The 27,678-nt window shown below is 43.9% G+C and overlaps 2 protein-coding genes and 1 non-coding gene across 3 annotated transcripts; 1 reads left to right on the top strand and 2 right to left on the bottom strand.

Annotated features, from left to right (window-relative positions):
* The first annotated feature begins 1,928 nt into the window (after nucleotides 1-1,928).
* EXOSC3 (exosome component 3) lies at nucleotides 1,929-6,927 on the top strand. The gene is made up of 4 exons (XM_046685259.1): nucleotides 1,929-2,476; nucleotides 3,212-3,361; nucleotides 5,233-5,384; nucleotides 6,471-6,927. The coding sequence occupies exons 1-4, from the start codon at nucleotides 2,153-2,155 to the stop codon at nucleotides 6,670-6,672; spliced, it is 828 nt and encodes a 275-aa protein (XP_046541215.1). The 5' UTR covers nucleotides 1,929-2,152; the 3' UTR covers nucleotides 6,673-6,927.
* Nucleotides 6,928-8,437: 1,510 nt separating this feature from the next.
* On the bottom strand, nucleotides 8,438-25,867 carry TRMT10B (tRNA methyltransferase 10B). The gene is made up of 9 exons (XM_046685244.1): nucleotides 25,804-25,867; nucleotides 17,884-18,095; nucleotides 17,312-17,420; nucleotides 16,580-16,704; nucleotides 14,827-14,979; nucleotides 13,592-13,670; nucleotides 12,880-12,947; nucleotides 9,479-9,602; nucleotides 8,438-8,918 (listed from the first exon to the last, which is right to left on the bottom strand). The coding sequence occupies exons 2-9, from the start codon at nucleotides 18,067-18,069 to the stop codon at nucleotides 8,812-8,814; spliced, it is 951 nt and encodes a 316-aa protein (XP_046541200.1). The 5' UTR covers nucleotides 18,070-18,095; nucleotides 25,804-25,867; the 3' UTR covers nucleotides 8,438-8,811.
* On the bottom strand, nucleotides 22,184-22,290 carry LOC124231452 (U6 spliceosomal RNA). Its single transcript, XR_006886530.1, has one exon. It is a non-coding gene; the product is annotated as a U6 spliceosomal RNA (small nuclear RNA).
* Nucleotides 25,868-27,678: the final 1,811 nt, after the last annotated feature.

Genomic DNA, 27,678 nt, shown 5'->3' with positions numbered 1-27,678 from the left:
CGCGCTCGGACGCGCGCTGCGGACCCGCGGTCCACCCGGACCCGCGGCCGGGGCCCCCAGGCAGCTCGGAGCCGGGCTTCCCCCTCCGCTGCCCGCCTGCCCGCCGGCCCCCGCCCGGGCCGCCCCTCGAGGCGTGTCGGGAAGGTGTCGCCCCGAGGTGTGACAGCACCCTTCGCCCGAGCGGCCGGTGCTGCGGTGGCTGCCCGGCTCGGGCCTCCGCTCCCTCTGGCGACCAGGGAGTGAGCCCCACGACGGCCACGTGCCGCCCCCACGGGGAGGTGGACTCCTTGGGCGGCCTCTGCCAGGTGTGGACCGAGTTTTTCCCAGAGACTCGTCCCCCGGCGTGGGGTGCATGAGGGACGATCCAGGGATCGCTTCTCTACCTCCCTCTGTCTGGTCCAGACCCCAGGTCATTGAGCACCCTGGGCATGCCTTGGGCCGGCCCATCGCTGAGTATCTGCTGGTTCGAGACCCTCTAGAGCTGGGCTGGAGTGGGGAGGAGAGAAAAAGAATCTACACAGTTTTGAGCCTGAGGATGAAGGAGTTAAAATTTCCCTGGATTAGGGTGAAACTGTGCCTTGTACCCACAAGGTTAACGTGGGAAGCAAAATAACCAGTTTCTGAGCTTGCCTTGCAGAACAGCAGCAGGACCCCTGATAAGAGAGGAGCTTGCTGACAGCCCTCCACCCAACTAAGCATCTTACAGGAGCATTGAGAAGCTAAAATGACTGATTGTAAACGTTAGGTGTCAAAGACTAAAAACCCACTGTGTTCGAAACACAGAACAGACAGTCACACCTGTGCCAGGACTCTTAGAACTTCAGCCCCCACGGCCACATGCTCCCCCTCCCTTACCTAAAGCCCCAAATAAGCACTCTTGCTTGTAGCGTTTTGGGGAGTTCAGGATTACAGTATTAGCTGCCCCTTCTTGCTCAGTGCTTTGCAATAAAATTCCTACTTTCTTCCATGACACCGGTGTCAGAGATTGGCATGCTGCGTGACGGGTGAGCAAACTCACTGCAGTTCCATATCAGTTTCTCGTGCTAGCGTAACCGACCAAGAACAGTTCCTGCAACAATCTGACTGCAAAACAATGAAAGCTACACTTCACTTGGCCTCTTCATATTCAGTTGGCTCACCAGCATCTTGCCAAATTTGGAAGGCATGTTAGAGACGGTCTGTCTTACCCTAGAAATCTAAAAATTACCGTTGGAAGCAGATGCTTCAAAGAGATGGGCAGAGCCAAGCCCTCCCAGTCCCCAGCTCTCACCCCTGCTGGGGACTCTGACCAAATGCCAACAGGAGGCGCCAGTTGACAGAGGAAACAGTGATTTCAAGTAAGGGCCCTAAAAGGCAATGACTGATGTGCTGTGCATCTGGAATTCAGCAGTTTCTCACATGGGCAACTAAAGTGTGCTCCCGGGGAAGCAGCAGCAAGGATTTAACCACACTTACCCATTTCCTGGGCCATGTAGGGGTAGCTCAATTATGTGGAAATGTGCCTGATGTGTCTATGTGCAGGAAAAAACTGTCTAGGGAGAAATACACACCAAAATGTAAACATTCTTTCCTCCATCAGGCATTCCCTGTTTGGTGCCAGAGCCTGGGCCAAAAAGAATGAGAACTCGCCGACAGCCTAACAAGGGAGACAAACCCAGCAAGACTACTACGTTCTGATTCTTTTCTTTTATTCGTCTTTGTTTTCCACAATGTGAATAAATATCTTCTCTAGTAACAACCAAAAGGTTTTATTTTGAAAAAGGAAAATACTTTTCCTTCTGAAGGCGGAGTCAGAAGGGAGGGCCAACTCCCCAAGCCCCTCTATTCAATTCCCAGGGTTCCCACGGAACCATAAGTGGGAGCGTCTGGTATTCCACAGTGCGACCCGAGACACCGGAAGTGCAGGCTCTGCGATCGACTCAAGCTGCGCGTTTCCCGTACAGACCCGCGGACAGACTGCAGGACAGGCGGCCGGCTAGAGACACAATCATAGGCCCCTTGGGGGCACCCGCCGGCCCACCGCGATCAGGCTTCACAGACGTAGTTGGTTCAAGTTCAACAGACCGCTACTGCCGGAAACGGAAGGCCTTGGGCAAGCTGGCGATTGGACGCGGAGCCGGAAGCGGAACCCGGAAAGTGGTGGCGTCGGGGTATGGCTGAGGCGGCGGCCGTGGTAGCCGAGTCCCTGGCGGGTGGCCGGGCGCGGGCGGCGCGCACGGTTCTGGATCAGGTGGTGCTCCCGGGTGAGGAGCTGCTGCTGCCGGAGCAGGAGGACGCCGACGGCCCGGGAGGTGCCGGAGAGCGACCGCTGCGCCTGAATGCCGGGGCGCGCGCCCGCGTGCGCGTTGTGTGCGGCCCGGGCTTGCGGCGCTGTGGCGACCGCCTGCTGGTCACCAAATGCGGCCGCCTCCGTCACAAGGAGCCCGGCGGTGGCAGCGGCGGTGGCGTTTACTGGGTGGACTCGCAGCAAAAACGGGTGAGTTGGGCTCCGGAGGATGGTGTCCCCGCGCTGGGAAGCCTTGTCGGAAGAGGCAGCGCCGGCCCTGGCGCCCTCCTCGCAGAAGGCTAGCCTAGAGCCGCCGTCGTCGCGTGCCCGCCGCCGCGTCTCCCGCGGGGCACCGTGAGCGACGGGGGCGTGGCCCGAGAAGGGCGACCAGGAGAGAAAGGAGGCGAAATCTTGGCGTATAACGGGATAAGGACTGTGAGACGTGGTCGTTGTCTTCAAAATCCCACAGGTTGGGGCTCCTGGCTTATCTTTTGCGGTCCCAAAGGGCAGAACCAGGCTCACTGAGTGGATGTCACAGGGAGTTAAGTTTCTCTTACAAAAAGTAAGAATTTTCATGTAGGAAAAATTATGTAACGATGGAATGGCCTTCCTTGGTTGTGAGGACCCCCTGTGCCACTGGGCTTGATGTGCAGGCAGAAGCTGGGGCCTTCCTGACAAGGGTCCTGAAGAGGTGTGGGGTAAGAGTGTCAGAGGCTGTAAAGCTGAGAGTGTATGATGTGATTGTTTTTCTTTTATTGAAAATGGTATATGATCAAGTTTGTTGTAAGATTTGTATTAATTTGTAAACTTGGATTTCAAAATATTTTCTAAATATCTCTAATGACAAACATAGTAAAGTATCCACTGAGGACTTGCTGAAGACATCTTCCAGGATCTCTTGGAAATGATCGTCATTTAAGGTTGTTATTCTGTTTTCTTTTGTAGTATGTCCCAGTGAAAGGAGACCATGTGATCGGCATAGTGACAGCTAAATCTGGAGATATATTCAAAGTTGATGTTGGAGGGAGCGAGCTGGCTTCTTTGTCTTACTTGGCATTTGAAGGTGCAACTAAAAGAAACAGACCAAATGTACAGGTAATGATGGGAGCCTTTGGTTTCAAAAGTAAGAAAAGCATCTAAATACCCAGAAACACTCAGATTTCCAGAAGTCTACCTGAATTGTCTCCTCAGCATGACCTCTTTCCCCGGTTCTATAGGATGATCTCTGAGCATCTGTGCGGTCACTCCAGGCTCCAGGAGTTCCTTCCGATGCTCCGTCTCTGGGACCAGAGCCACATACTTAGTTTACATTTGCTGTATTGGGGGATGTTTCATCCCTGTGGAGTTGAAAGGTTGTGTCTGTTCTCTGCATTGTTGTCTGTCATGTCTGTATCCACCGGACAAAGAAGTCAGCTATAGGCTTAGGGAGGGGGGAGGAGTGAGTGGTGCGAATTGCCACGTCAGCCGACCATCCATCCTGATTGTAGGTCCCGAGACTGGCATCTCAGAACTTCAGTCACATCACTGTTTCCTAACACTTCCTTCTTGGAGGTGACAGAGAGCAGTCTTGTGACCTCAGCTTCTCAGATGGGGCTTTTCAGGTAGCAGAGCCACACACACACTTCCTGTCCACCCGAGCCAGAAACTTGGTGGTTTCTTTGTCCCTTCTCACTCACCTCTCATGTGTCATCTTATTGATCTTTTTTGATTGTCTTTCTGATTTTCTGCATGTCCATCCCTGTGTCTCCATTTTGCAAGTTCAGGCCTTAGCTACCTCTTGACTGGACTTTGTCACTGACCTCCTCATTGACATCCCTGCCTGTATACTTTTGCCCCACCAGCCAGGCTTTCGAGGGCTGACAGCCACACATACTCCTCTTTCTCCAAAAAAAAGGTTCTTCAAAGCCTACCTATTTCCTTGGCATTGAACTCCAGAAGTCCTCCCTCATCCATAGTTATATCCTCCTTGCAGCCATGCTCGAACCACAGCAAACTATTTAACAGCAGGACTGAACTCATAATTTCCTGCCCTGTGCCTCTGCTCATACTGTTCCCTCTGTCTGGATTTCTGTATCCCCTTCTCATTCTGTGGAACACATGCTCGTCTTTTGAGAACCAGGCCAAACACCACCACCTCTGTAAAACCAGCCCTAATCTTCAATCGCTTTTCTGATAACTGTGCTCCAGCACTTACTGGATTCATCCTTGAATGAAGTTTGTTGTTTATATGTACATGCCCACTGCCCTCTGAGATCAAATGCTTTCTGAAAGGCAGAGAATATTTTGTTCCTCTCTAGTTCCTATAGTCACCCAACAAATGGTCGATACTTAACAAATTCACTCTCCATTTCCTTAGTTTCATCAGTTTGAAGCTCAACTCTATGAGGTTTTTAAGTAAATCTTGCAGGGAGAAGCATCAGTGAATTACCGTTGTTCCATTTTGCTTTGAGTAATTTGCGTGCCGGGGTTTCTTTTATCCATCAAACTTCTGTAATTCCCCAGGCAGTGCTGTCTGATAGAACTTTCTGTGGTGATGCTGTTTGACATCTGCACTGTGTGGTGTGGTAGCCACTAGCCACACATGGCTTTTGAGAACCTGAAATGTGGCTAATGCAACTGAGGAACTAAGTATCTAATTTTAATTAATTTAAATGTAAGATTAAATAACTACATATGGGTAACGGCTCCCGTATTGGACAGCGTAACCCTAGAGGGTGTTCTCTGGCTTTGAGATGTCTCCTAGTCTGGGGATTTCCTGGTCGGTGAAGGGGAAGAGTACGTGTGTTCATATTGCCTTTTTTTAAGACTCAACTCCAGAGTGGCTGCAGGAAGCCTGCAGTGTCGTCAGTGTCTTGGCCACAGAACTGTGGGTGGCTGGTGTTGCTGCCTATGGGAAAGAGCCAACAGCAGCGCCTATAGCATGGTTTGCTGGGAGGAAATGAACTGCTCTTTACTTATCATTGCAGGTTGGAGATCTCATCTATGGCCAGTTCGTGGTTGCTAACAAAGATATGGAACCAGAGATGGTTTGTATTGACAGCTGTGGACGAGCCAACGGAATGGGTGTGATTGGACAGGATGGTCTGCTTTTTAAAGTCACTTTAGGCTTGATTAGAAAGTAAGTCTTGATGCCTTCTGGCCTGCCTGTCTTCTTTTATAATTTTGCCTTCTTGGAAAGCTGACTAATCTTTGGGATTTGGATTCTTTGTAATGACATCTGAATCTCCTCAGTTAAAAATCAGTATCTGTTTTAGCACAGCTGTAAACTCAGGCATTTCGTCCCTTCCTCTCTTAATGAATACATCAAATTCAGATGTGTTTGACGGTGTAGTTTGTGTGTTCATATGAAGTCTGGGCTTCTCTCCCGGAAGGTCTGCTATTCCTTATACCTGATATACTCAGCCCAGTTGTGAAAACTGGCCTTTTCTCTTAAGTCACTTGAATACAGGTACAATTTTACAAAATCACCAAATCTCTCCAATAATGGGGGCTAAATGCAGGTAGGCTGATGTGATCCTCAGACTTATACAGACATTCACAGAAGGCTCCTACTATTCTGTCCTGGCAGATTTACTAGTTCCCACAGGCTGATTCTCTGTTAGGCGTTTAGACCTTTACCTCCCCAGAGCTGTGCCCTGTTACAGGGCTTTACTCCTGGAGTCACTGAAGTTCAGAGCTATCTTGCATGCCTCTCTTTGCTGCTGCTTCTGCAGCTTCAGAATTAGTTCAAGACATTAGAGAAGCATGTTACTAACCAAGCAGCACCCTTATGGTTTGAGAGTCAGTGCTTCTCTCCAAGTACTGAATTCGGTACTAAGGAATAACTTACATGGTCAGGAAAGTAAGTTTAAAGTGTTCTTTTAGCACCACAGATAATAAGCTATGATTCTAAAGTCTAGAAATAAGGTGCTCTGACAATGTAGCGGAAGGACTTAATACATTTTTTGGTAAAGTTGGCGACACAGGGAGTTTGATTTCTTTGTAGAGGACAGCCCACCATTGTCACCTCTGGTATACTGGTAAGTGTAAAGCTTCTTGGGAGAAAGGGGGCCACAAATGTCACGTGCCATGTTCTTGGAATGATGTTGGTGGGGCTTTGAAGAACTATAGAGAACTGCCCAGAAAAGGAGTCATCTTCTAAAGGAAAGTCAGGTCACACACTACCATTTTATGACATTTCACTCTCTCTCTCCTTCCTCACCAGGTTGCTAGCTCCAGACTGTGAAATCCTGCAGGAAGTGGGAAAACTCTACCCACTGGAGATAGTATTTGGAATGAATGGAAGAATATGGGTTAAGGCAAAAACCATTCAGCAGACCTTAATTTTGGCAAACATTTTAGAAGCTTGTGAACACATGACAGCAGATCAAAGAAAACAGATCTTCTCCAGATTGGCAGAAAGTTGATCCATGGACTTCCTTATGGGTCAGTTGAGCCAAGAGACTATGTGGGTTTCCTGGGGAAACTTTTTCAGGTGAACTTTTCCCCATTAAATCTTCAGAAGACAAGAAATGAATGTACATATTGTCTTATTAGAGTCTTAAAATATTTTTATAAAAAAGTTACTGGTTGCCACACATGTTCTTGTGGGTGAGACAAATCATTATAAAATAAATGATGTATTTTTTTGTTCTTTACAGTAAAGTTTACTAAAGCTAGCATTATGGATTGGTGTTAACTCCCTTTGTTTTGCTAGAGCATAACTTCTATAATAAACTGCAAGTGAGCATTAAAGTAACATTTTCTGATAACGGTAAAACATGTTCACCAAAGAAAATGTAGAATGTGTAAAAAGCATAAAGAAGCAAACAAAAACCACCTGGAATCCCATTATTTAGTGGTGCGTATGTAACAGCTAACAATTATAGTGTGTTTACCATGTATCAATTATTGTTCCAAGTGTTTTGCATGGATTAACTTATTTGTTAGTAACTCTGTAGAAGACATTTATCCTGCCAGTTGAAGAAACTGAGGCGCAGACTTTAACTTGGCCTACAGTCGCAACCACTATGTGTGACTCTGTTTTCAAATTGGAATTATAGGATTATACTTTATATACTACTTTGTAACTTCAAACATTTAATATATTTCTTTCACGACTGCTATTTAAAAACTCAGTAGTTATATTTCATTTTCATGTTATAGGATATTCAGGATATATTGAGGGTTTTTTTTGTTCTACAAATAACCCTATGATGAGGATCTCTGAATGCAAATCTCACCAAATCTTATTTTGCTGAGATCATTCCCTAGAAGCCAAACAAAAAACCACCTGCCTAGGCTTTGAAAAAATGGTAGAGGTTTGTGATAGAGTTGGAGAGGAAAGACTTCCATGCTCTTTGGAATTTTAGGCAAAGCCCTTAGAAGTGAATGTGAAACCTGGCAGATGATCCAGGTCAGTGGTTCTGTGGTCAGAGACCTCCCTGAAAATATGATGAGAGTTACAGACCCCTGAAGCCTATCCAGAGGAGGTCCCTTTTGGATGATAGTGATTATAGAACTTATTCAATATATTGACCAAGGAGCATTATGTATTCCTAAAGATGTTTCCTGAAGACTGGCCTTTTTTAAGTAACACAAAGACTCTGATATAACTTGTCAAGTGATCACAGCTTCCGAGGGATTAAATTGTGAGGAGGGGACAGAGCAGACAAGTAACCTTTTGGTTCTTTTGAGGTAGACGTTTTCTGAATTTGCTAGCGGCTTAGCTATCAAATTTACCAACCCAAACTGGCCAGAGTGACTGAAGCAACTGCATCTATGTAGCGCAGGAGAAGAGGGATCTGTGAGATGTGTAAGAGGTTGTCTACCATGCCTGTGTCAGATGCAGTGTATTTTCTGGCTATTTTCAAGTTAGACTTGTCAATACTGTGGCTTTGCTTTTCAATTTAACCTGTTAATTACAAATATATATGAAGAATCTAGTTTGTGTACAAGGCTCAGAAGGACAGAAAGATAGTCCCACAAACTGTCCTCTTAGGAGGTTACGGTTAGGAAGAGAGAACCTCTTCACGTCCATACTCGGAACAGGAGAGATGACAGGACCCAGAGGCGGGAACGAAGTGCTATGGGGGCTACTGCAGGGCTAGGTTAGGACAGGCTGATCCTGCAAAGCTTATGTACAGCATATTACTGAGCTGGGGAAAATCAGAATGATTAGAGGAGGCTGGAGAAAGTCATACAACTTTATGATCCCAGTTTAGTGAAAATTACACTTGATATAACAATAATTATCTCTAAAGAGTAGGTTTGCACAAATAGACCTACATAGCTTTACATCCAAAGCCATGTAGTTTTAGGGCTAATTCCTTGTTATGTAAACTTTTTACTTAGTTAACATGTATCTGGGCACTTCCTGTGAGCCAGGCACTATGGAGATACAAAAGAGCATAAAATGTGGTCCCTGTTATTAGTAACTTATATCCTAGTGAAGATCCAAGATGTCGAGTAAAGGCAAGTGTGCGCCATTGCCATCTGCTGCTTTGCTCTTTGGTCAAGGCCCCCCAGCAACTTCGCCTCTTGCAGCTGCAGTCTGAGGCTGCCCGTCATTCCACTGCGTTCTGAAGAACATAGCCTTTTCTAGAAGAAACGCCTTTCTTCAATGCTTCAGGCCAACTTTGAGTCTCAGAGTAAGTGGATAGGATATCAAATACTGTTACAAGGGTAAAAAGAAAACACAGTGACCACACAGAGGAAAAAGGTGTTCTGGAGTATTTCATTCAACAGACCGCCTCCGCACCACACATGCTGCTAGATCCTAGGGAGATGGAGGCAAAGACGGGCCCTGCTTGCCCACAAGGACCTCAGCCTACACTGAAAGATACAGGCCTGTGAATGGCCAGTGCTGCAGCAGAAAGGAACACAGCACAGTGGGAACAGAGGGGCCCAGACGTGGCCTGGGACAGGGAGGGGGCCAGCCAAGATGCCTATGAACTGAATCCTGAACGACAAACAGGAATTTGCTAGTTAATGATGGGTTGAAGGTAGGGCACTCTAGGCCAAGGGAACAATTTCAACCATCTTTAACATAGTTGGGAACCAGAAAGAAAATGAAAAATGCCTCTGAGAGGTCAGAATACATGTCACAAAGTATATGCAATAAAGTCCAAGCACATCAGGCACAGGGGAGACTGCTTCAAGGGCCATTTCTGCTTAAGATGCAAAGCAGCAGCACCAGCATTAACACGTTAGTGTGTGCCCTGTGAACAGTACCTTGATTGATGGCCAATATCTCTGAATGATAGTTTTTCCCATTCTGGCATCTGACCATGTATTCCTGGATTGGCAAGCGGGCTGTCTTGACAGAGTGTTCTCGGGCCTTTTGAAATGTCACCTTCTGTAAATCACAGATAAATATTTTTCTTATAAAAACAATACACAAAGCTACCCTCATTGTAAGATGCATAGCCGACTGTGACAATCCCCATTTACTACCATTCTAATCTCCCTCTGTAACCATAATTAATGAGTATTAAAAACAAGTAGCCCATAGTAGAATGGAAGAGACTGCAGATAAGTAAGGAACTGCAGATAATGAGGAATATTTACTTGTCTCAAGTAAGAAATGCCTTGTGCAGCAACACCTCACTTATTTGGGAGTCATTTATCCACTAGTTTCCACTCACTGCTACTTAAAACCAAGAAGGAAATAAGTAAAAAGAGGCAAGTCTGGAGCCACGATCTGCATCCAAAAGTCCAAGCAGTCTAATCAGAGGAGAACACTCCTGGTCCTAACTCAGTAAGACGCAATTCTGGATATCTGGAGTTTTCAGCTCATAGCCAACCGGTAGCAGCAAATTAGATATGGGAGATGGGATTCAAGCCAGGTACACCAGCAGCTGCAAGACAGCATTAAGGTGTGAGAGCACACAGCCCCAATGCAAAGGAAGGGCTCTCAACTGCAAAAGAGAGGACTCAAAAGTCCAACAATCTGAGACCACTTAGGGTCAGAGTACAGTAACTAGTGTTCCTTTAAAGATGTTCCTGAGTCATGAACTCATTTAAATTATATTCATTACCTTGTAAGAAGCTCTGGAAAGATCATCTGCCGATGTGCAATTTCAGGATTAAAGTTTCTAGATTACTGAGATAATTAACATACTCGGGTTTGGAAGGGGCCTCAATAGTTAACTGTTCACTCCACCACCCATCCAGTGTCTGTCCTCTATGACCTCTCTCCCAAGTGGCCTCTGGCTTTAAATGAACAAGCCTTGTGGCTGGGAGTTCGTGCATGCTGAGGAAACCTGTTCCAGTATTGCTGTACAGTAACGGTTACTAGGCAATTCTGATATTGAGCCAAATTCTGTTTCCCTTGAAACTTCCCCTCATTTGTCCTCGTTCCATTCCCCTAGAGCCACACCAAGCAATTAAATGGCCCTTCCACAAGACAGCCATTCAGATACCTGAAGGCACTCATCATGTCCCTGTGAATCTGCTCGTTTCCAGACTGACAGTCTCAGTTCTGTCAACTCTCCTTGACTATGACTTAGTTTTGAGTCCCTTCATCATTCAGGTCAAACTCTTCTGCGCTTGTTCTAGCTTGTCAACGTCCTTTCATTTACAGTCCTTTAACGGACTGTCCACCACGGTGTGGTCTAACCGACAGGAACAGCATGAAGCAGGCTTAGTACCTTCTTGGTTCTGACACTGGACTACCTGCCTCTCAGACTCACATGAAACACAGTTCCCAGAGAGAACTTCCAAAAATGTTTTAAGTGATATGATTCAGATGTGATAAGGGTACAGCCACTCAGAAGACTCCTTTGCACAGATGAGCTATGATTGTGTTTTTAAGAAGTCTATTCCTTCACAATCACTTTGAACTAGACTACAGAACTCAAAGTTAGGAGGAGATTTGGATGCTGTCCTGAAGGAGCTTACAGTCAAGTTTCTGTTCTCTAAACATTTAAAGATAAAATGACTCCCCTGAAGAAACGCTGTTCTTAGCATAGTTCTGTGACGAAGCCAAACTCTCCAGTAATAATCAAAAAGTCTTACACATCTGACAAATCTTTGTGTCAGTTATTTTTCAGTTTAAATGTTGGTGGAGAGATAAAGAGGATGATGTGTTAAAATTGCACATCTATAGATCACACACTGCTCACTGACCATCCAGACTTTTCTGCCTCAAAAAAGGGCTGTCACTCTCCTGTGGGAGACTGCATTTGGCTGTTATATCTTTTTAATCTCTTTTAATCTAAAACAGCCCCCCCCCCCCGACTACTTTATTTTGCATTATATTGACTTTCTTGAAATCCCAGTCCAGCTGTCTTGCAGAATGTCTCACATTCCTGGATCTGTTTCCTCATAATGAAATTCAGTTTTAACATTTTCTAGTTAAGAATACTTCACAGGTCTGATTCCATCACATCGGGAGGCACATAATGTCACTGCTGCTAATTCAAAGTTTGATTATTTTGGTTAAAATAATGACCTCCAGATCACTTCAGTATAATGGTACATTTTTGCCTTTGTAATCTGTGGAGCGATACTTTGAGACCATGTGAATAGTCAGTTCCCCCACAGCCTTCTACTCAATCTATTCCCTGAATCAATGATTACACTGGGAGTGACAAAATGGTGATTCTTCAATTCTATTATGCATTTCTCATTTATTAGCGGGCATTCTTAAAAGCCCTCCCCCCTCCACTGCCCATTTTTTAAATTATCACTATGGAGTAATGGAACACTGACCTTTTTAGAATAAATACAATTCAGTTAAGTTAAATATGTGTTAAATACATGAAATGCAATTCATTTAAGTTAAATATGTGTTAAATATATGAAATGCAATCAGCTAAGTATCTTTGTTAAATATATGAAAAAGTATGTAAAATATACTCATTTGTATGACACACACACACACACACATATATATATATGTAATATACCCACAAACACATACTTGTGTGATGACAGAATATATCAAGAGGGATAAACAAGAAACAGTAGTTGCCTCAGGTGGAGGACACTGGGGGACAAGGATGGGAGGGAGATTTATTTCTCACTGAACTTCTTTTTACACATTTTAACTATTATATCATTATTATCTATGCAATATGTTAATTAGTAAATATAAACAAATAAAATCTCAACAAATATATGTATAATAGAAACATTTCAAAACTCTAAGTACTCCAGTAAAATTCCAATTCAGCAAAAGCAATCTGCATAGTCCTACTGAGGTTAAGATTCTGGGTAAGACACGTCAGCAGGGAAGATGGCCTAAGAAGGAGCAAACACTCTCTCACAAGGAACAAACAGCTGGAAAGAATGCTGAGTCAATGCTTCCTCGGTCAAAATCGAAACCAGAGTTATCCCTGCAGAACTGAAGAGAGGGGAAGGAAGGAGTCACCAATGGCTATTTCTGTAATTACCAAACACTCCCCATTCCAGTTCCTGACGGGATTCAGCCAGGTCGGGACTGCTGACAGGGCTCAGGAGGAGAGAGAGAACGCCACAGGCAGGAGGACCAAACTGGGCAGAACAGTCTCCTACTTCCTCTTGCCCCTGAGTTTGCACGTCTTTTGGGTAAGATTATGACAGGGCAGCTACCTCTAAAAGTAAGCACCACTTTTCAAAATCCAGTCGTTGGGCGTGAAATGTACACTTACCTTCTGAACGCTTTCGTCTACAAGTCCACCAAGGATGTAAACTTTGTTCAGATCAACATCTTCAAGAGCTAATGAAAAAATGATAATTTTTGAGATCAAAATTGTTTTATAATTTCTAAATCTAAAGAAAAAAAGGAAAAATTATTAATGATAAAAGTAGAAATTTAATGAAACAGAAAACAAAAAGAGATTTACTAATTCTCTGAAAAAAACAATTAAATAGGCAAACTCTTGGCACATCTAATCAAGAAAAAAGGTGGCAGACTCAAATCAACAGAATTCAGAAGGGAGACAAAATTAAAATTACAGAGGAATGTGAAATAATTAGAAGAGGATACTGACATCAAATTAATACCAATAAATTTGAAAGTTATGTGAAATAGATGAGTTTCTGGGGAAAAAAATATATATCTCTAACATTGATCCAAGAAGGGTCAACATAGGAAGTTGACCAGGGAAACTGGGGAGGATTGCAAGGTAGCTACAAGGTCCAGCTGAGAACAAGGCCCCTAACTCTGTGCAGCTGTGTGCACATGACAGGACATGTGCAAAACACCCAGGGAGGCATCTGTCCATAAGATGCATGCAATTAATGGTCATTCCTTTATTTTTGGATATGCCTTGGTGACTTTAACAAATTATGACATAGGAAATAATGAAACAAAGGGCTGCGCACAATGTGCTACATGAATGCAGGTGGTAAAGTACATACCGTGTTCTGAGTCAGGAGTCAGGTACACAAGGGTTTCCAGAGGAAATAAAGTAAAGCAGTCTTCTTCTGTTATGTCTAGCTGAAAAATGCAAATAATCCAATGTAGTGTGAACTCGGTTAAGAAACAGCTTACACTGCATGAACTAGTTACTGGGCATCCATCCAGTTTCTATCTAGCATGGCTCTGGCTGCATCAACGGGATACAAGTCTGACAACCTGTTCTCAGAAAATACTCAACTGGGGAGGGGAAATAAAAAAGGCACAGACATTCAACCCTACAAAATGAGGCAGAAAGTGATATGCAGCCCTAACAGACGTACAGGGAGCACGCCCCTGGACTACGGATGAGGGAGTGACCACACCAGGGACGACCTTGTAATGAAGGGAAGGCTGGAACTGGACTTCTGAAAAGATGTCAGATTGATGTGTATAAAAGGAAGCAGCCTTCAAAGTGGAGGGAATCACCTAAGAAAGGCACAAAGACAGGAAAGCAAGGGGACCACATGGTCCTGAGAGCGGGTCTACTTGGCTCACATACAGGAATCACAAAACACGCACAGAGAGTACAGCTGGAATGGCGGCACCACAGGAGGGACTGTTCACACAGAAACAGCAACCCCGGCTGACGGTGCAGCCCTGCACACGGCACTGGGCACACTCACTGCCTCCGGGGAGCTCCCCAGGACAGGCCACACCGTCCAGTCTCAGCTACATAATGCAAACACACAAGGGCATCTTAGGGGCATTCCTTAGGAACTGATCTGAAATCTTGCCTGTATATCAATCACTACATTTATGAGATCCTAGGGAAAGAGTTGAAAAATTACTTAGTACTCCCTAAAACTCATTTTAAATCCACATTACTTCCATAAGGATTCTCTCTCTTGCCCCAAAACTCACGTTTCCTAATTGTGTACTACTGAGAACAAGAAAGGAGTCATGGCATTTCCCCAAAATATTCCTGGAGTCTGCAGTCTAGCATACAACACACAGGGTACAAAATAAAATCCTAGATAGTGGTAATATTTGTTTGCCAATGCAGAAGGATGAAAATTTAAAAATATAAGAACTGATGAGAGATTCTAAATTTTTTTAGATTGCAATAGTAAAAACATAATTCATATATATGTATATATTTTATATCAAAATTTTAAAAATCCTAAAAAGTAATTTACTATTACCCCACAACCTACTTTTCAGTTGACAATTCAAATAACATCAAAATGAGGCTTACCAGGTAACTAGAAAATCCATCATTCATCCTCAAACACTCTTCATACAGGGGACCGTCTGTTGCAAACCCAGTGAGGCAGATCCAGAACGGCCTGGTGGCCTTTTTATTGGAACCGTACAACCTTCGGATCTGTCCAGCCAGTCTACTTAATTCCTTCAAAGAGTTAAGGACAACTTAGGGTGGAAACAACTTAGGTTATCAGCAAATGGTTACTCAGTAAGTCCCCTGAATGCTCCTCTGGGAATCTCTTGAACTAGAATGGCCTCTTTTACTCCAGGCGAGTACAGGCACAGGGCGTGCGTTACACCCCATGGCATCACACCTTCTAGATCAAAGTTAAGGTGATGCCACTAGCTCGGAATAGTGAGTTAATGGAAAATTGAGAACTCTCCCTCCTTCTGGACCTGCTCTTATATATCCAATGTGATATATGAAATCGTTCTTTTAGCTTTTATCTAAAATCTTACCATATGATGTTTACTATTTATTAAAAAGAGGTTATATTACTATACAGACATTTTCATACTCCATCAGACAAACTTGGCATCTTCTCCCTAACTCCAGGAGACATAATAGGATCGGAAGTGTTAACTTTCCATCGTGATTCAGAGACATCACCCTTATAGAAAGATAGTTTCATAGCCTGGCCTGATTTGGTTCAGTAGAAAAAGAAAGGCCTTGAGTTTGATTTAATCTGACATCTTAATTAACATAAACAATAGAAATTTCTTGGTTGGTCTTTCCAGAGGGCTATAATTAGAGGTTTGACGCAAGCACCCCCGATCTTCAGTTCTCCTAATTTCTCTGAAAAATGGGCCAACAGCAGCGCATATGACAGGGATGTTAGAAAACAGAAAGATTTGTTTTGCGGTGTAAGGCCTAAAATTAAGGTCCAGTCTGTGTGCTGCCCTGACATCTGGTGAACCGGGAGGGCCCTGAGTGGCCTAACTGCAAGTTCCTCTCCCAGTCCTGCTCCCGCAGATAAGGTCCCCCAGCCAAACAATCCTTTTTATCCAAGGGACCAGGCAGAGCTCCTGCTTATCCCCGAGCAGTGGGCGGGTTTCAATTCCCTGCCAGCCCAGAGAATTATTCCAAAAAACCAATTGCATCTTCCTGCAGGAACCAGGCGGCACCTCACCCTCTTGATACTATAAGGCCTGCCTCCCACAGCCCCTGTGTGTTGATTCTGTTCCTAAGCACAACCACATGTGGCCCTGCACGGTGTGCAGCGTCATCCCCCACCCTCCCCGGGCTGAGTATACGTCTGACTAATAAACTAGTATCATTCTTATCTGTTCAGTGTCGAGTGTCAGGTGTTCAGCCATCCTCAGAACTCTAGGGTGGAAATCCCTCCTTCACCGACAGGATGGATGAGAGACGATTAAAACATACATCGCCCCACAACATGCAATCATGCAAATATTCCTCTCCCCAACAGAAGGCCAAAGATTTCGTCTGTGGAGAGCTGAACATGCAAGGCTCCATCTAGACTGGAGAAACATGATCACAGAGGCCAAGGTGTTAGGCTCAAAAGATAGGTAAAAATTTGCAAAGTAAACCAGAGGATGTCCATTCTCTTCCTGATTCTTTACAACAGACACCCTGGAATTTAGTAGCCCTGTGTAGAAAACTAAACTTTTGCTGGTTTACTAGAGAACCACAGAAGCAGGAGCTGGTCATGCTCTTCATGAAAGCTGCCCCTTCCAGACCTCCCTCACGTGAGCAGGAATTTGGAGCTTAGTGGATGTTCTACCTTCTTAGACATGTGGTGGCTCATACTCAAATCAATACAGAGTCTTGGTCCTGAGTGTTTGGCTTCCAAAAGTCTCTCCTTGGTTAAGGATCTCAGGAAACGTTTGCTGTGCTGGGGGCAGATGCCTAGAACAGAAATATCAGAAAGGAATAAAAGTGTGAAAATAGAAGAAGAATATTCAGGAAGAAACAAATCTCCCCAGCCAGGTGAGTACTTTTTGCATATGAAGAGAAACTTGAAACTTGTGCCGGGCCTTCATTAGGTACAGCAGAGTGGTAAGGAATGTGAGCACACTGCTGGGTCCAAATCAGTTCAGGTAATTCATTTATTACCTGAAAGATCTTGGGCACGTTATTTAATTTCTCTGAGCCTCAGTCTCTTCACCTACAGAATAGGGATAACAAAAGCACCCACTCCTTAGGGTAATCCACGTACAATTCTTACCACTGAACCTAGCATGGAGCATTGAACAAATGTTAGCTACTGTTAGTGTCATTCCTTCTTCTTCGGAGCTTAGAAACACAGCTGTGCACCAGACAGCTTGTGTTTGAAAAGCAGCCTCAAATCTTGCTTTCTTCAATACTTTGATTCCCAACAAAACAGGAGAACAGGTCCTACCTCCCAGATGTTTGTTTTTACTTAAAAACAGCATTCCCACTCTGCAAGGAACATGGAGACATCACTTTGCTAAGAAATAAACATGATTACACAAGCAATCTGATTTATTGTTACCTAAATTTTCTACACGGTTGGCTTTTCTTCTTTCCTTTTCTTGCTTTCTCTTGCTCTTCTTTGCTGCAACTATCTTTTCCCAGTGTCTCTGTTTTCTTTGGACATTTTTCTTGTATTATCCAGAAAACAAAATTGTTTGAGAACCTCATAAGCACCAAAAAGGAAAATGAATATTAGAAACAGTTACTTTATTATTTTTTAAATTTAGATATAAAGTTAGGAGAGAAAAAGGGTATTAGTCTTAAAAATAAAAATAGACTCAACTGTGTTTAGAGAAAGCGGAGCCTCAGAAAAGAGATGTGACACGCCTACAGTCACAGTAAGTTTATTACAGACAGGGCCTAAAGCAGGGTTTAGATCTCCTTAAGCGTATCAAAAATTTGTGAACTTTATTTACTTTTCCTATGACTCAAATGGAACTGAAACTTTAAACCAGTTAGCAAGAAATTCACCCCTGGGAATACACCAAACTCATTCCCAGTCTTTTTGTGACCAGTATCTACCCTTAGAACAGGGTCTCTGGGACATCCCATCATCTCAAAGTCCATGACCAGGCAACTCGCTGCACTCACCGAGCACGACACTGCACCGCCTGTGGGCAGGGTCTCTCCTTCCTGACGCTCGCATTCCACGTCAATCTGTAGAAGCTGGAAGCTTTCAGACATGCCATATTCGCCCGTGTCCTCTCGGAGGACTTCTCGCTCCTGCAGCACGTGTGACTCCGTTTTCTGAGGACTCCCTTCCAATTTCCAGTCCATGTGCTTAGTCCTCTGTCCTTTTCACTCTGATTAGAAAAAGGCACAATTATGTGAGACATCACATTATTTTACTTAAAGAGGTATTATTCAGATGACAAATAGTGTTATTGTGTTACTGAAGGAATAGAAGTGTGTAAAATACTAACACAGATTTGTTGAACTGAGAAAAGCATGTGTCTTGCAGAGATATCAGCACAGAAACGCTTCAGTAGTAAGGAAGCCAAATCCACTTCTTAGAAGACAAGCACAACTCCAGACACCTTCAAGCAATCAGTGATTATTCACTGCTGCAGTGACACAGGTCCCAGGTCATTTATAGTGTTCTTTGAAACGCATGTATGAGTTGAGGGTGGCACAGAGATGGTAAAAGTCACATCTCCCATTATGTTTCAGTTTATTTTCAAAACCATTCCTTTAGCAAATATTTATTGAATACCTACCATATGCAAAGTCCTGTACTGGAAACGTCCTGGGAGGATAAAGAGCTAGCCAAAAAATACGGTAAAGAGTGTTCCGAAACCAATGAAAAAGCTTTCTCAGTGAGTCCAGTGTGCTACCATCTTAAGAAAAGTCTATTTTTGAAAAAGTAAATCTATGTAATATGATCCATGCATATGGTATAAAGACCTATTTATAATAAAAAGTAATGATCCTTACTCCACCTCTAGTGGCAACCCTTGTTAACCAGGTGTTTTTTAATTCTGGTAATTAAGTTTTTAACCTGAAATCAGATGCTTACACCATTACTTCTTGATTCATCAGCTTTGAATTTTATCAACTCCCTATGAAACACTGTAATTCAAATCACTTAAATTAACCCCTATTTTTTATTCTTCTGTTACCTTGACCTTTAAATTTTATGTATTTATTTATTTTTTGGTGAGGAAGATTGGCCCTGAGCTAATTATCTGTTGTCAATCTTCCTCTTTTTGTTTGAGGAAGAGTGTCCTGAGCTAACATCCATGCCAATCTTCCTCTATTCCTCTATTTTGTACATGGGATGCTGCCACAGCATGGCTTGATGAGCCCGGGATCCAAACCCGCAAACCCCAGGCCACTGAAGTGAAGTGCACAAACTTAACCACTATGCCATCAGGCCAGCACCTAATTTTTATTTTGAGGTATAATTTACATACAGTAAAATGCAAAGATTTTAAGGATATAGCTCAATGACTGTGTGAGTGTGTGTATGTGTGTGGTAAAATATGCCAGCGAGCTCCATGAGTTTTGACAAATGCACAGGGCCTGTGTTACCCACACCCCTATCCAGAAAGTTCCGTTCCTTTTGCACTTTACAAGTCAAGCTGCATCCCGCTTCGGCTGCCTGCCAAAGGCAACCATTGCTCTTTTCTCCATAACCACAGATTAGCTGTGAATTTAAACTGTATACTCCTTTTAACTTGACATTTTCCCCCACAACATGCTTTTGAGATTCATACACGTTGCTTCATGTATCAATAGTTTGTTTCTTTTTATTCCTGAGCAGTATTCCATTGTATGAATATACCACAATTTGTTTATTCTCGTGTTGATGGACATTTGAGCTTTTTCCAGTTTGGGGCTATTATGCATAAAGCTGCTATGAACATTCTCATACAGGTGTTTTTTGTGGACGCAAGTTTTCATATCTGTTGGCTAAGTACCTAACGGTAGCATTTCTGGGTCATAGGATAGGTGTCTATTTAACTCATAAGAAACTACCATCAGTTTCCCAAAGTAACTGTACTTTTTACCCTGCTGTCAGCAACGTATCAAAGTTCAGATGCTCCAAAGCATCGCCCACAGCTGCTGTGGTCAGAGTTCTCAATGCAGCCATTCTTGCAGAGCGGAACGTCACTGTGTTTTAGCTTGCACTTCTTTGATTATTAAGGATACTGAGCACTTTTTCATGCAATTTATTGATCATTCATAACATATCTTTATGAGACATCTGTTCAAGTCTTTTTCTCATTTTTAAGTTATCTTTTTATTAATGAGCAGTGGAAGTTTACATATTCTGGATACAAGTCCTTTTTCAGATATGCATATTGAAAGTATTTTCTCCCAGTCTGTGATGTACCTGTACATTTTAACATTGTCTTTTGTTGAGAAATTTTAAATCTGGATCAAGTCTAATTTATCCATTTTTTTCTTTTTTCTTTTTTTTTTTTTTTAGTAATGTTATGATAGATTACAACCTTGTGAGATTTCAGTTGTACATTTTTGTTAGTCATGTTGTGGGTACACCACTTCCCCCTTTGTGCCCTCCTCCCACCCCCCCTTTTCCCTGGTAACCACTGATCTGATCTCCTTATCAATATACTAACTTCCACCTATGAGTGGAGTCATATAGAGTTCGTCTTTCTCTGACTGGCTTATTTCGCTTAACATAATACCCTCGAGGTCCATCCACGTTGCTGCGAATGGGCCAATTTTGTCTTTTTTTTATGGCTGAGTAGTATTCCATTGTGTATATATACCATATCTTCTTTATCCAATCATCAGTTTCTGGGCATGTAGGCTGGTTCCACGTCTTGGCTATCGTAAATAATGCTGCGATGAACATAGGGGTGCAACGGACTCTTGAGATTTCTGATATCAGGTTCTTAGGATAGATACCCAGTAATGGGATGGCTGGGTCATAGGGTATTTCTATTTTTAACTTTTTGAGAAATCTCCATACTGTTTTCCATAGTGGCTGTACCAGTTTGCATTCCCACCAACAGTGTATGAGGGTTCCTTTTTCTCCACAACCCCTCCAACATTTGTCGCTCTTGGTTTTGGATGTTTTTGCCAATCTAACGGGTGTAAGGTGATATCTTAGTGTAGTTTTGATTTGCATTTCCCTGATGATTAGCGATGATGAACATCTTTTCATATGTCTATTGGCCATATTCATATCTTCTTTTGAGAAATGTCTGTTCATGTCCTCTGCCCATTTTTTGATCGGGTTGTTTGTTTTTTTGTTGTTAAGCCCTGTGAGTTCTTTGTATATTATGGAGATTAACCCTTTGTCGGATAAATGGCTTGTAAACATTTTTTCCCAATTAGTGAGCTGTTTTTTTATTTCAATCCTGTTTTCCCTTGCCTTGAAGAAGCTCTTTAGTCTGATGAAGTCCCATTTGTTTATTCTTTCTATTGTTTCCCTCAACTGGGGAGTTATAGTGTCCGAAAAGATTCTTTTGAAACTGATGTCAAAGAGTGTACTGCCTATATTCTCTTCCAAAAGACTTATTGTCTCAGGCCTAATCTTTAGGTCTTTGATCCATTTTGAGTTTATTTTGGTGTGTGGTGAAAAAGAATGGTCAATTTTCAATCTTTTGCATGTGGCTGTCCAGTTTTCCCAGCACCATTTGTTGAAGAGACTTTCTTTTCTCCATTGCAGGCCCTCTGCTCCTTTGTCGAAGATTAGCTGTCCATAGATGTGTGGTTTTATCTCTGGGCTTTCAATTCTGTTCCATTGATCTGTGGACCTGTTTTTGTACCAGTACCATGCTGTTTTGATCACTGTAGCTTTGTAGTATGTTTTGAAATCGGGGATTGTGATTCCGCCGGCTTTGTTTTTCTTGCTCAGGATTGCTTTAGCAATTCGCAGTCTTTTGTTGCCCCATATGAATTTTAGGATTGTTTGTTCAATTTCTGTGAAGAATGTTCTTGGGATTCTGATTGGGATAGCATTGAATCTGTATATTGCTTTAGGTAGTATGGACATTTTAACTATGTTTATTCTTCCAATCCATGTGCATGGAATGTCTTTCCATCTCTTTATGTCATCGTCAATTTCTTTCAAGAAAGTCTTGTAGTTTTCATTGTATAGATCCTTCACTTCCTTGGTTAAGTTTATCCCAAGGTATTTTATTCTTTTCATTGCAATTGTGAATGGGATTGAGTTCTTGAGTTCTTTTTCTGTTAGTTCATTGTTAGTGTATAGAAATGCTACTGATTTATGCACGTTAATTTTATACCCTGCTACTTTGCTGTAGTTGTTGATTATTTCTAATAGTTTTTCTATGGATTCTTTGGGGTTTTCTATATATAAGATCATGTCATCTGCAAACAGCGAGAGTTTTACTTCTTCGTTACCTATTTGGATTTCTTTTATTTCTTTTTCCTGCCGAATTGCTCTGGCCAGCACAAAAATATGGAACGCTTCACGAATTTGCGTGTCATCCTTGCGCAGGGGCCATGCTAATCTTCTCTGTATCGTTCCAATTTTAGTATATGTGCTGCCGAAGCGAGCACTATCCATTTTTTTCTTTTATAGTTAATGCTTTCTGTGTCCTCTAAGAAATCTTTGGTCACCTTAAAGTCACAAAGATATTCCATGTTCCCACCTAGGAGCTTTATAATTTTAGCCTTTACATGTAGGTCTACAATCCATCTCAAATTTATTTCTCTCAAGTCTAACAGTCTTGTCCTGCCTATTGTCCAGTGCCTGAAAACAACTGCTTCATCTGTTTTGTCCAGTGTTACAGTTTTTGTTGTAAGAAGGTAAGTCCAATACCCATTCCTGTCATGATAATTGCCAAAAGTCATTTTTACTATTTTTAATATTTTTAAACTTCTCCTTCTTGTTCGGTAACCTTAGACAGTACTCTTCGACTCCTCCATAGGTTGGGCTGTGAACATAAACACCTTTGCCCTCCCTTTCTCCCTCTCCTCCTCCTCTCATTTCCCAACTTTGGTAAGCTGAGGCTTTCATTTCACACGGTCAAGGCAGGTTTTACATTATGTTGTGTCATCAAAATTAAGCCTTCTGTGCTTTGTCTATCCCCTTGGTGGTTTCTAAAACTTGTAAACGAATAAACTACATTTAAGTTACTATAACTCTATAAATATCATCCACTGCAGAGACAGGCTGTGTCCAAGAATTAGATTTTGATCTCCAGTGTTTGGCCTCCTGCTCCTGGTCCTAAAAAACATTTCTAGTGTTGAGTTCATATTGCTTTTTTCTTGTACTCAATCAAATACTCAAAATCAGGCCAAATTTTAGTTCTGTTTTTAGTTTAGACATATTTACCAGGCTGTTGTAGTGGAAAACAGCAGTCTTAGGATTTAGCCATGCTTCCCCACCTGTGAGCGGCGGGACAACAGCCAAAGCACTTAACTCTTCGTGACCGAGTCCCTCTGCGAGATGGGAGAACACCGCCTCTCAGGACTGTCGCAAGAACTAGATGCGTGTCATCTACCTGATGCAGAGCAAGTACTCATGAAATACCGGCTGTTGTTACTACTGCTCAAACCCCTCCAGTGTCGTTCTTTCAGTTTTTCTAAAAAGTTAAGTCTTCTGAGCAGTTTTGGGTAGCCATCACACATCATGTGAACATATGATGACCGGATACACTCCTGAGGATGGCCAAGTAAACTACATTCTAGATTTTCAATATTATAGATTGGAAATTTGTGTTCATTTTCCTGCCTAGGCTAAGATTTACTTTTGCTTAGAAATCCTTTCTTTAATAGTCAGTACAAATTTTAACATATTTATTTATACCATTGACTGTGTCACTATGAGTTTATGGCATACACAAATCTTAAGGGTATATTATATATATTTCTAGAGAAATGAGGAAAATACTAAGTTATTTTTAAACACTTCAGAAGCGCTGCACTGTTCACATATGAACAGTGATGTTGACTATATCTTTTTTAACAAAGACATCCAGACCTGTGTTATGATAGTCCCTTTAGATGACTGAGCAAATTTTCTTACGCCAATCATCAGAGTCACCTGCATTTTTTTGCATTCAGGGGTTCAAACAAGAACAAACGGAAACTTTAAGATAAACTGGTCCAACACCTACAACCTTATTTTACTAGGGTGAGAAAACAAACACCAATTTGTTAAATGAATACTAGTTGGTTAACAGCCATGTGATCTCTTGCTCCTCTGAACTCCACAGCATTTTGTATTCTCATCTGTTTGTCCATTCATTCAGTCAATGAATATTCAGTGAGCTCCCCTTCTGTGCCAGCCCCTCTGGGGAATGACCGGGAGGCAATGAATGCAGACTCTCACTGGAGAAGTCTGGCTAAGGAGGAGGAAAGAGAGCCAGGGCTGGAGTAGCTGGAGGGGCTGCAGAATTTTCTATCTTTGTTTATAAAAACGGAAGATCTCTGATCAACTTTTCTCTCCCACCAAACTGAATTCCTTTGCAGGAGGCACTGTGTACCTACCTTTACCTAAACACTGCACAGCTCACAGTACAGAACCTTGCAAACAGCAGTTTTTGAATAAATGTCTGTTGGAAGGAACTGAATTTTACCTCCACTGCCCTCATTCCCTCCCTTCCTACTCCCCTTCCTCTATCTGAGACCTCTCCAAATTCCGATAGGCCCTGAGAACGTTTTTCAGACCAAGAACTCAGGATGCAGTGATCTCGAAAATCAAATGAAGGCGACTGCAACCAAAACCAGAACGGTCTGTAATATAGCCGATTGGGCACTGAGGAGAACAGGACCACATCTTTTTCATCTCTGTATCTCCAGTGGACAGCACAAACCCTGGCGTGGGATAGAAGCTCGGTACTGAAGAGAAGCTTGCCGCCTAGCGATCCCCGAAAGCAAAGGTGAAGCTGCTCATCACAGAAGCACAGATCTATTCAATCTGTGTGAGACATGGGCTAGGCCCACATTTAGCATTTTTCCATTAAAAAATGTTTTCTGAGCCTCCATTGCAGGTCCAGTGCTGGGCACTAGGGTTATTCAATCAATCATTTAACAAACAGTTACTAAGTATCTGACATAATAGCACATGCTGAGGATCTGGGGATGATGTTCATTCTGCCTTCACGGGGCTCCAATTATCTGACTCAACCTGGCATGACAGCTGGTCTGCCCCTTTCCCCACTTGACTATAAACCCTTCCAGGGAAGAGAGGATGAAGAATTCACGTGCACACGCCGAGTACTCAGTACTGAGCCTTGCAGAGTAAGAGCACCCTAAATGTTTGATAACCATGTCACTTTTCTGCTCTGTTCTCCATTTCACTTACAGAAAATAGCCAAAATCCTCACAAAGGACTATACTGATCATTACAGCCTACCTCTCCCAACTCCCGTCTTCTGCACTCTCTGGTGTGCTTACTGTTCGTCAAACACACCAAGGGTACTCCCACCTCGAGGCCTTTGTACTTGCTCTTCTCTCTACCTCCAACACTTTCCCCTAGATAATTAATTGCATGACTACCTTCCTCACTTCGTTCAGATTGTCACTATCCAACATGGCACATCTTACTTATTTTTGGTCGAAACTTCCCCAGTCCTATAATGTACGCAAGCGTTCTATTTGCTTTGTCTACCACTATATCCTCTACGCCTAGAAGAGGGCTCGGTACATAAGAGACGCTCAATAAATACCCACTGAATTACTAAATCCTCCACCCCACCCCATCTCTGAGTGGAAGAGGCCTCAGACTTCTTCCAACCCAAGTCCGCCTGATGTTAGTGATGGACCAGCCTCCGCCCGCACGCTCTCTCAGTTTCTCCCTCCAAGCGTTAGTCCACCGAGGCTGCCTCCGCCCCTCCGGCCCGGTCAGCACCAGCACGCGTAGACCCCGGCCGCGGGAGCACCCCGCCTGGCCCACAGGCTGCGTGCGAGGGGAAGCAGGAAGGGAAGGCACCACGAAGGTGCGGGACACCAAGCCACCCGACTCTTGGACGCTGACTCCCCGGCGTCTTCCCTGCCCGCGAACGAGGCGGCCTCCCCAAGCCGGGCCCCAGCCCCTATCGCGCCAGCAAAGGGCTCGGGACCTACCTGGACCCGTCAGCTCGCGCAGCGGCGGCGGCGCACATCGAGCCCCGCCTTCAGTTTCAGTTCCGGTTCCTGCCCTTCTCCCAATGGTATTCTGGGAATTGTAGTTTTCAGCCTGGCCGCTCGGTGTGCAGATGCCAGAGAGGGGCTTCAGCTTCCACGCATCACTCTAGCGCTAAGGAGCCGCGCCCCACCGGAAGTGTTGCCGTGCCTCTGTGAGCCTCAGTCTCCCCGTCTTTTAGATGGGGTTTACAATCCCTGCCGCTTGCCGACATCACAGGGCTGCTACAGGTGACCAGGCGCTCTGATGACTGTCAAGGGCCCAACATTACAAAACTGGGCTGACACCAGACTTAAACCACGCTCATCCCGCAGCTTAGGGGCCTTGCGCTCCCCTGGGCTTCCCCACAACCACACGAGCTGACACAGCCCTTCCCTGAGCACACATTTGCCCTCGCCACCACCTGGCTGTCCAGGTTCCTGACAGAGATATCCCGGCTTGGGCAGGTAAAGAGTCTAGCCTCTGGCTTCTCTCTCTCTTCGCCTCACATATACGCGGGGAAACTGAGGCTCAGAGACCTGAGGCGACTTGCCCAAGCCCTGGCCTGATAAAAATGATCACTTCTCTTCCCTTTGTTCCTTCTGTCCTAGGGGTCTCACCCTTTCAGAGAGACCCTACCATGAATGAGCCTGAAATATCTCCCACCCGGGAATCTACAGTCCTGTTGCGTCCCTCCTTGGCCCCGCACCATTCCCGGCTCCAGACTTTTCTTTCCACAGCTCCTCAGCACCTCCCACCCCATCCCCAAGCCAGCTTCAATCCATCCTTCATCTGCTCCTGGAGCGGCTTTTAAATGCTAAAACGAAACATTCTAGTCTTCCCAGAAGGCTTTTTCTAATATGCTGCTCTAACGTCTCTTCTCTGCTCAGAAGCTGGCCCTGGCTTCCCACTCAGCGGGGCTTACAAAATGGCTCCAATGGTCTTCAGCGGCTCCACCCCACCTACCAGTCCCTGCACCCCGCGCTCAGCCATACCGAATACCTTTCCCGCCTCCCTGCCTCTGTTCTTGTGTCTCTTCACCTTTGAATGAGCTCATGGCCACTTCCCCACAGAAAAGGCCTCCTAGCTGGTCTCACTGTCTCCCCAACCCCCATCCATTTGCCAGATGATTATGTCTCCCCTACTCCAAACCCCTCAGTGGCTTCCTATTGCACTTGGATGTAAAAATCTAACCTTCCCAAGCCCTCGCCCAACACACAGCAGTTACTCAATAAATACTTCTTGACATACTAGTTCTAATTAATGCTGCCCCCTACAGGAAGACTTCCCTGATCACTACTCTGTCCCCCACCCAAAAATGACTTCACTCCTTTGAGTTCTCCTATCACTTTATCTGGTCTTTTTGGTGGCCCTGAGCACACTATGCCTTGTGTTGTGGGTCTCCATCTCTACATGTCATCTTATTTCTTGGACCAGGAACTCTCAGACAGGATTCTCATTCAATTATTTACATCCATAATCCTGTATCAGGTCTCACCTGGCGTTGGTGTACCATAAATGTTTGTTGAAAGAAGTGAATCAGCCAATATGTTGGTGGGTAGGAAAAGGAAGGAGGATTGGAAATGTCCAGTAGTTTCTTAGTCATTGAACAACTGACCCTTGCATTGCCAGGTAGGCAGTCTCATTCTGCTATCTCACGTAGGGGCTGTGTATCTCAAAGAAAGTGCTACGCAGGGCAACTGCCACTGCACTTTAGCGTCTCAATAAGCAATGAGGGGTTTCCCAGAACTTCTGGGACTTAGAGCTCCTCACGGGAACCACAGAGCAAAACACCAGCTCCACACACTAGCAACCCAAGAACATGAATGGATTTGAGG

The sequence above is a fragment of the Equus quagga genome, chromosome 1 (assembly GCF_021613505.1).
Source record: "Equus quagga isolate Etosha38 chromosome 1, UCLA_HA_Equagga_1.0, whole genome shotgun sequence".
NCBI classification, from domain to species: Eukaryota; Metazoa; Chordata; class Mammalia; order Perissodactyla; family Equidae; genus Equus; species Equus quagga.
The sequence above is the reverse complement of the archived record's forward strand: the minus strand, read 5'-3'. Positions and strand labels throughout refer to the sequence as shown.

What these genes read in the sequence shown, in the direction of transcription:
- TRMT10B (XM_046685244.1), bottom strand. Translation starts at nt 18,069, where the DNA reads ATGGACTGGAAATTGGAAGGGAGTCCTCAGAAAACGGAGTCACACGTG. An exon ending in ATGGATTTTCTAGTTACCTG is followed by an intron (nt 13,671 to 14,826) that starts GTAAGCCTCATT and finishes TGCATTTTTCAG; the next exon opens with CTAGACATAACAGAAGAAGA. An exon ending in GACTCCTGACTCAGAACACG is followed by an intron (nt 12,948 to 13,591) that starts GTATGTACTTTA and finishes TTTTTTCATTAG; the next exon opens with CTCTTGAAGATGTTGATCTG.
- EXOSC3 (XM_046685259.1), top strand. Translation starts at nt 2,153, where the DNA reads ATGGCTGAGGCGGCGGCCGTGGTAGCCGAGTCCCTGGCGGGTGGCCGG. An exon ending in TGGACTCGCAGCAAAAACGG is followed by an intron (nt 2,477 to 3,211) that starts GTGAGTTGGGCT and finishes TTTCTTTTGTAG; the next exon opens with TATGTCCCAGTGAAAGGAGA. An exon ending in ACTTTAGGCTTGATTAGAAA is followed by an intron (nt 5,385 to 6,470) that starts GTAAGTCTTGAT and finishes CTTCCTCACCAG; the next exon opens with GTTGCTAGCTCCAGACTGTG.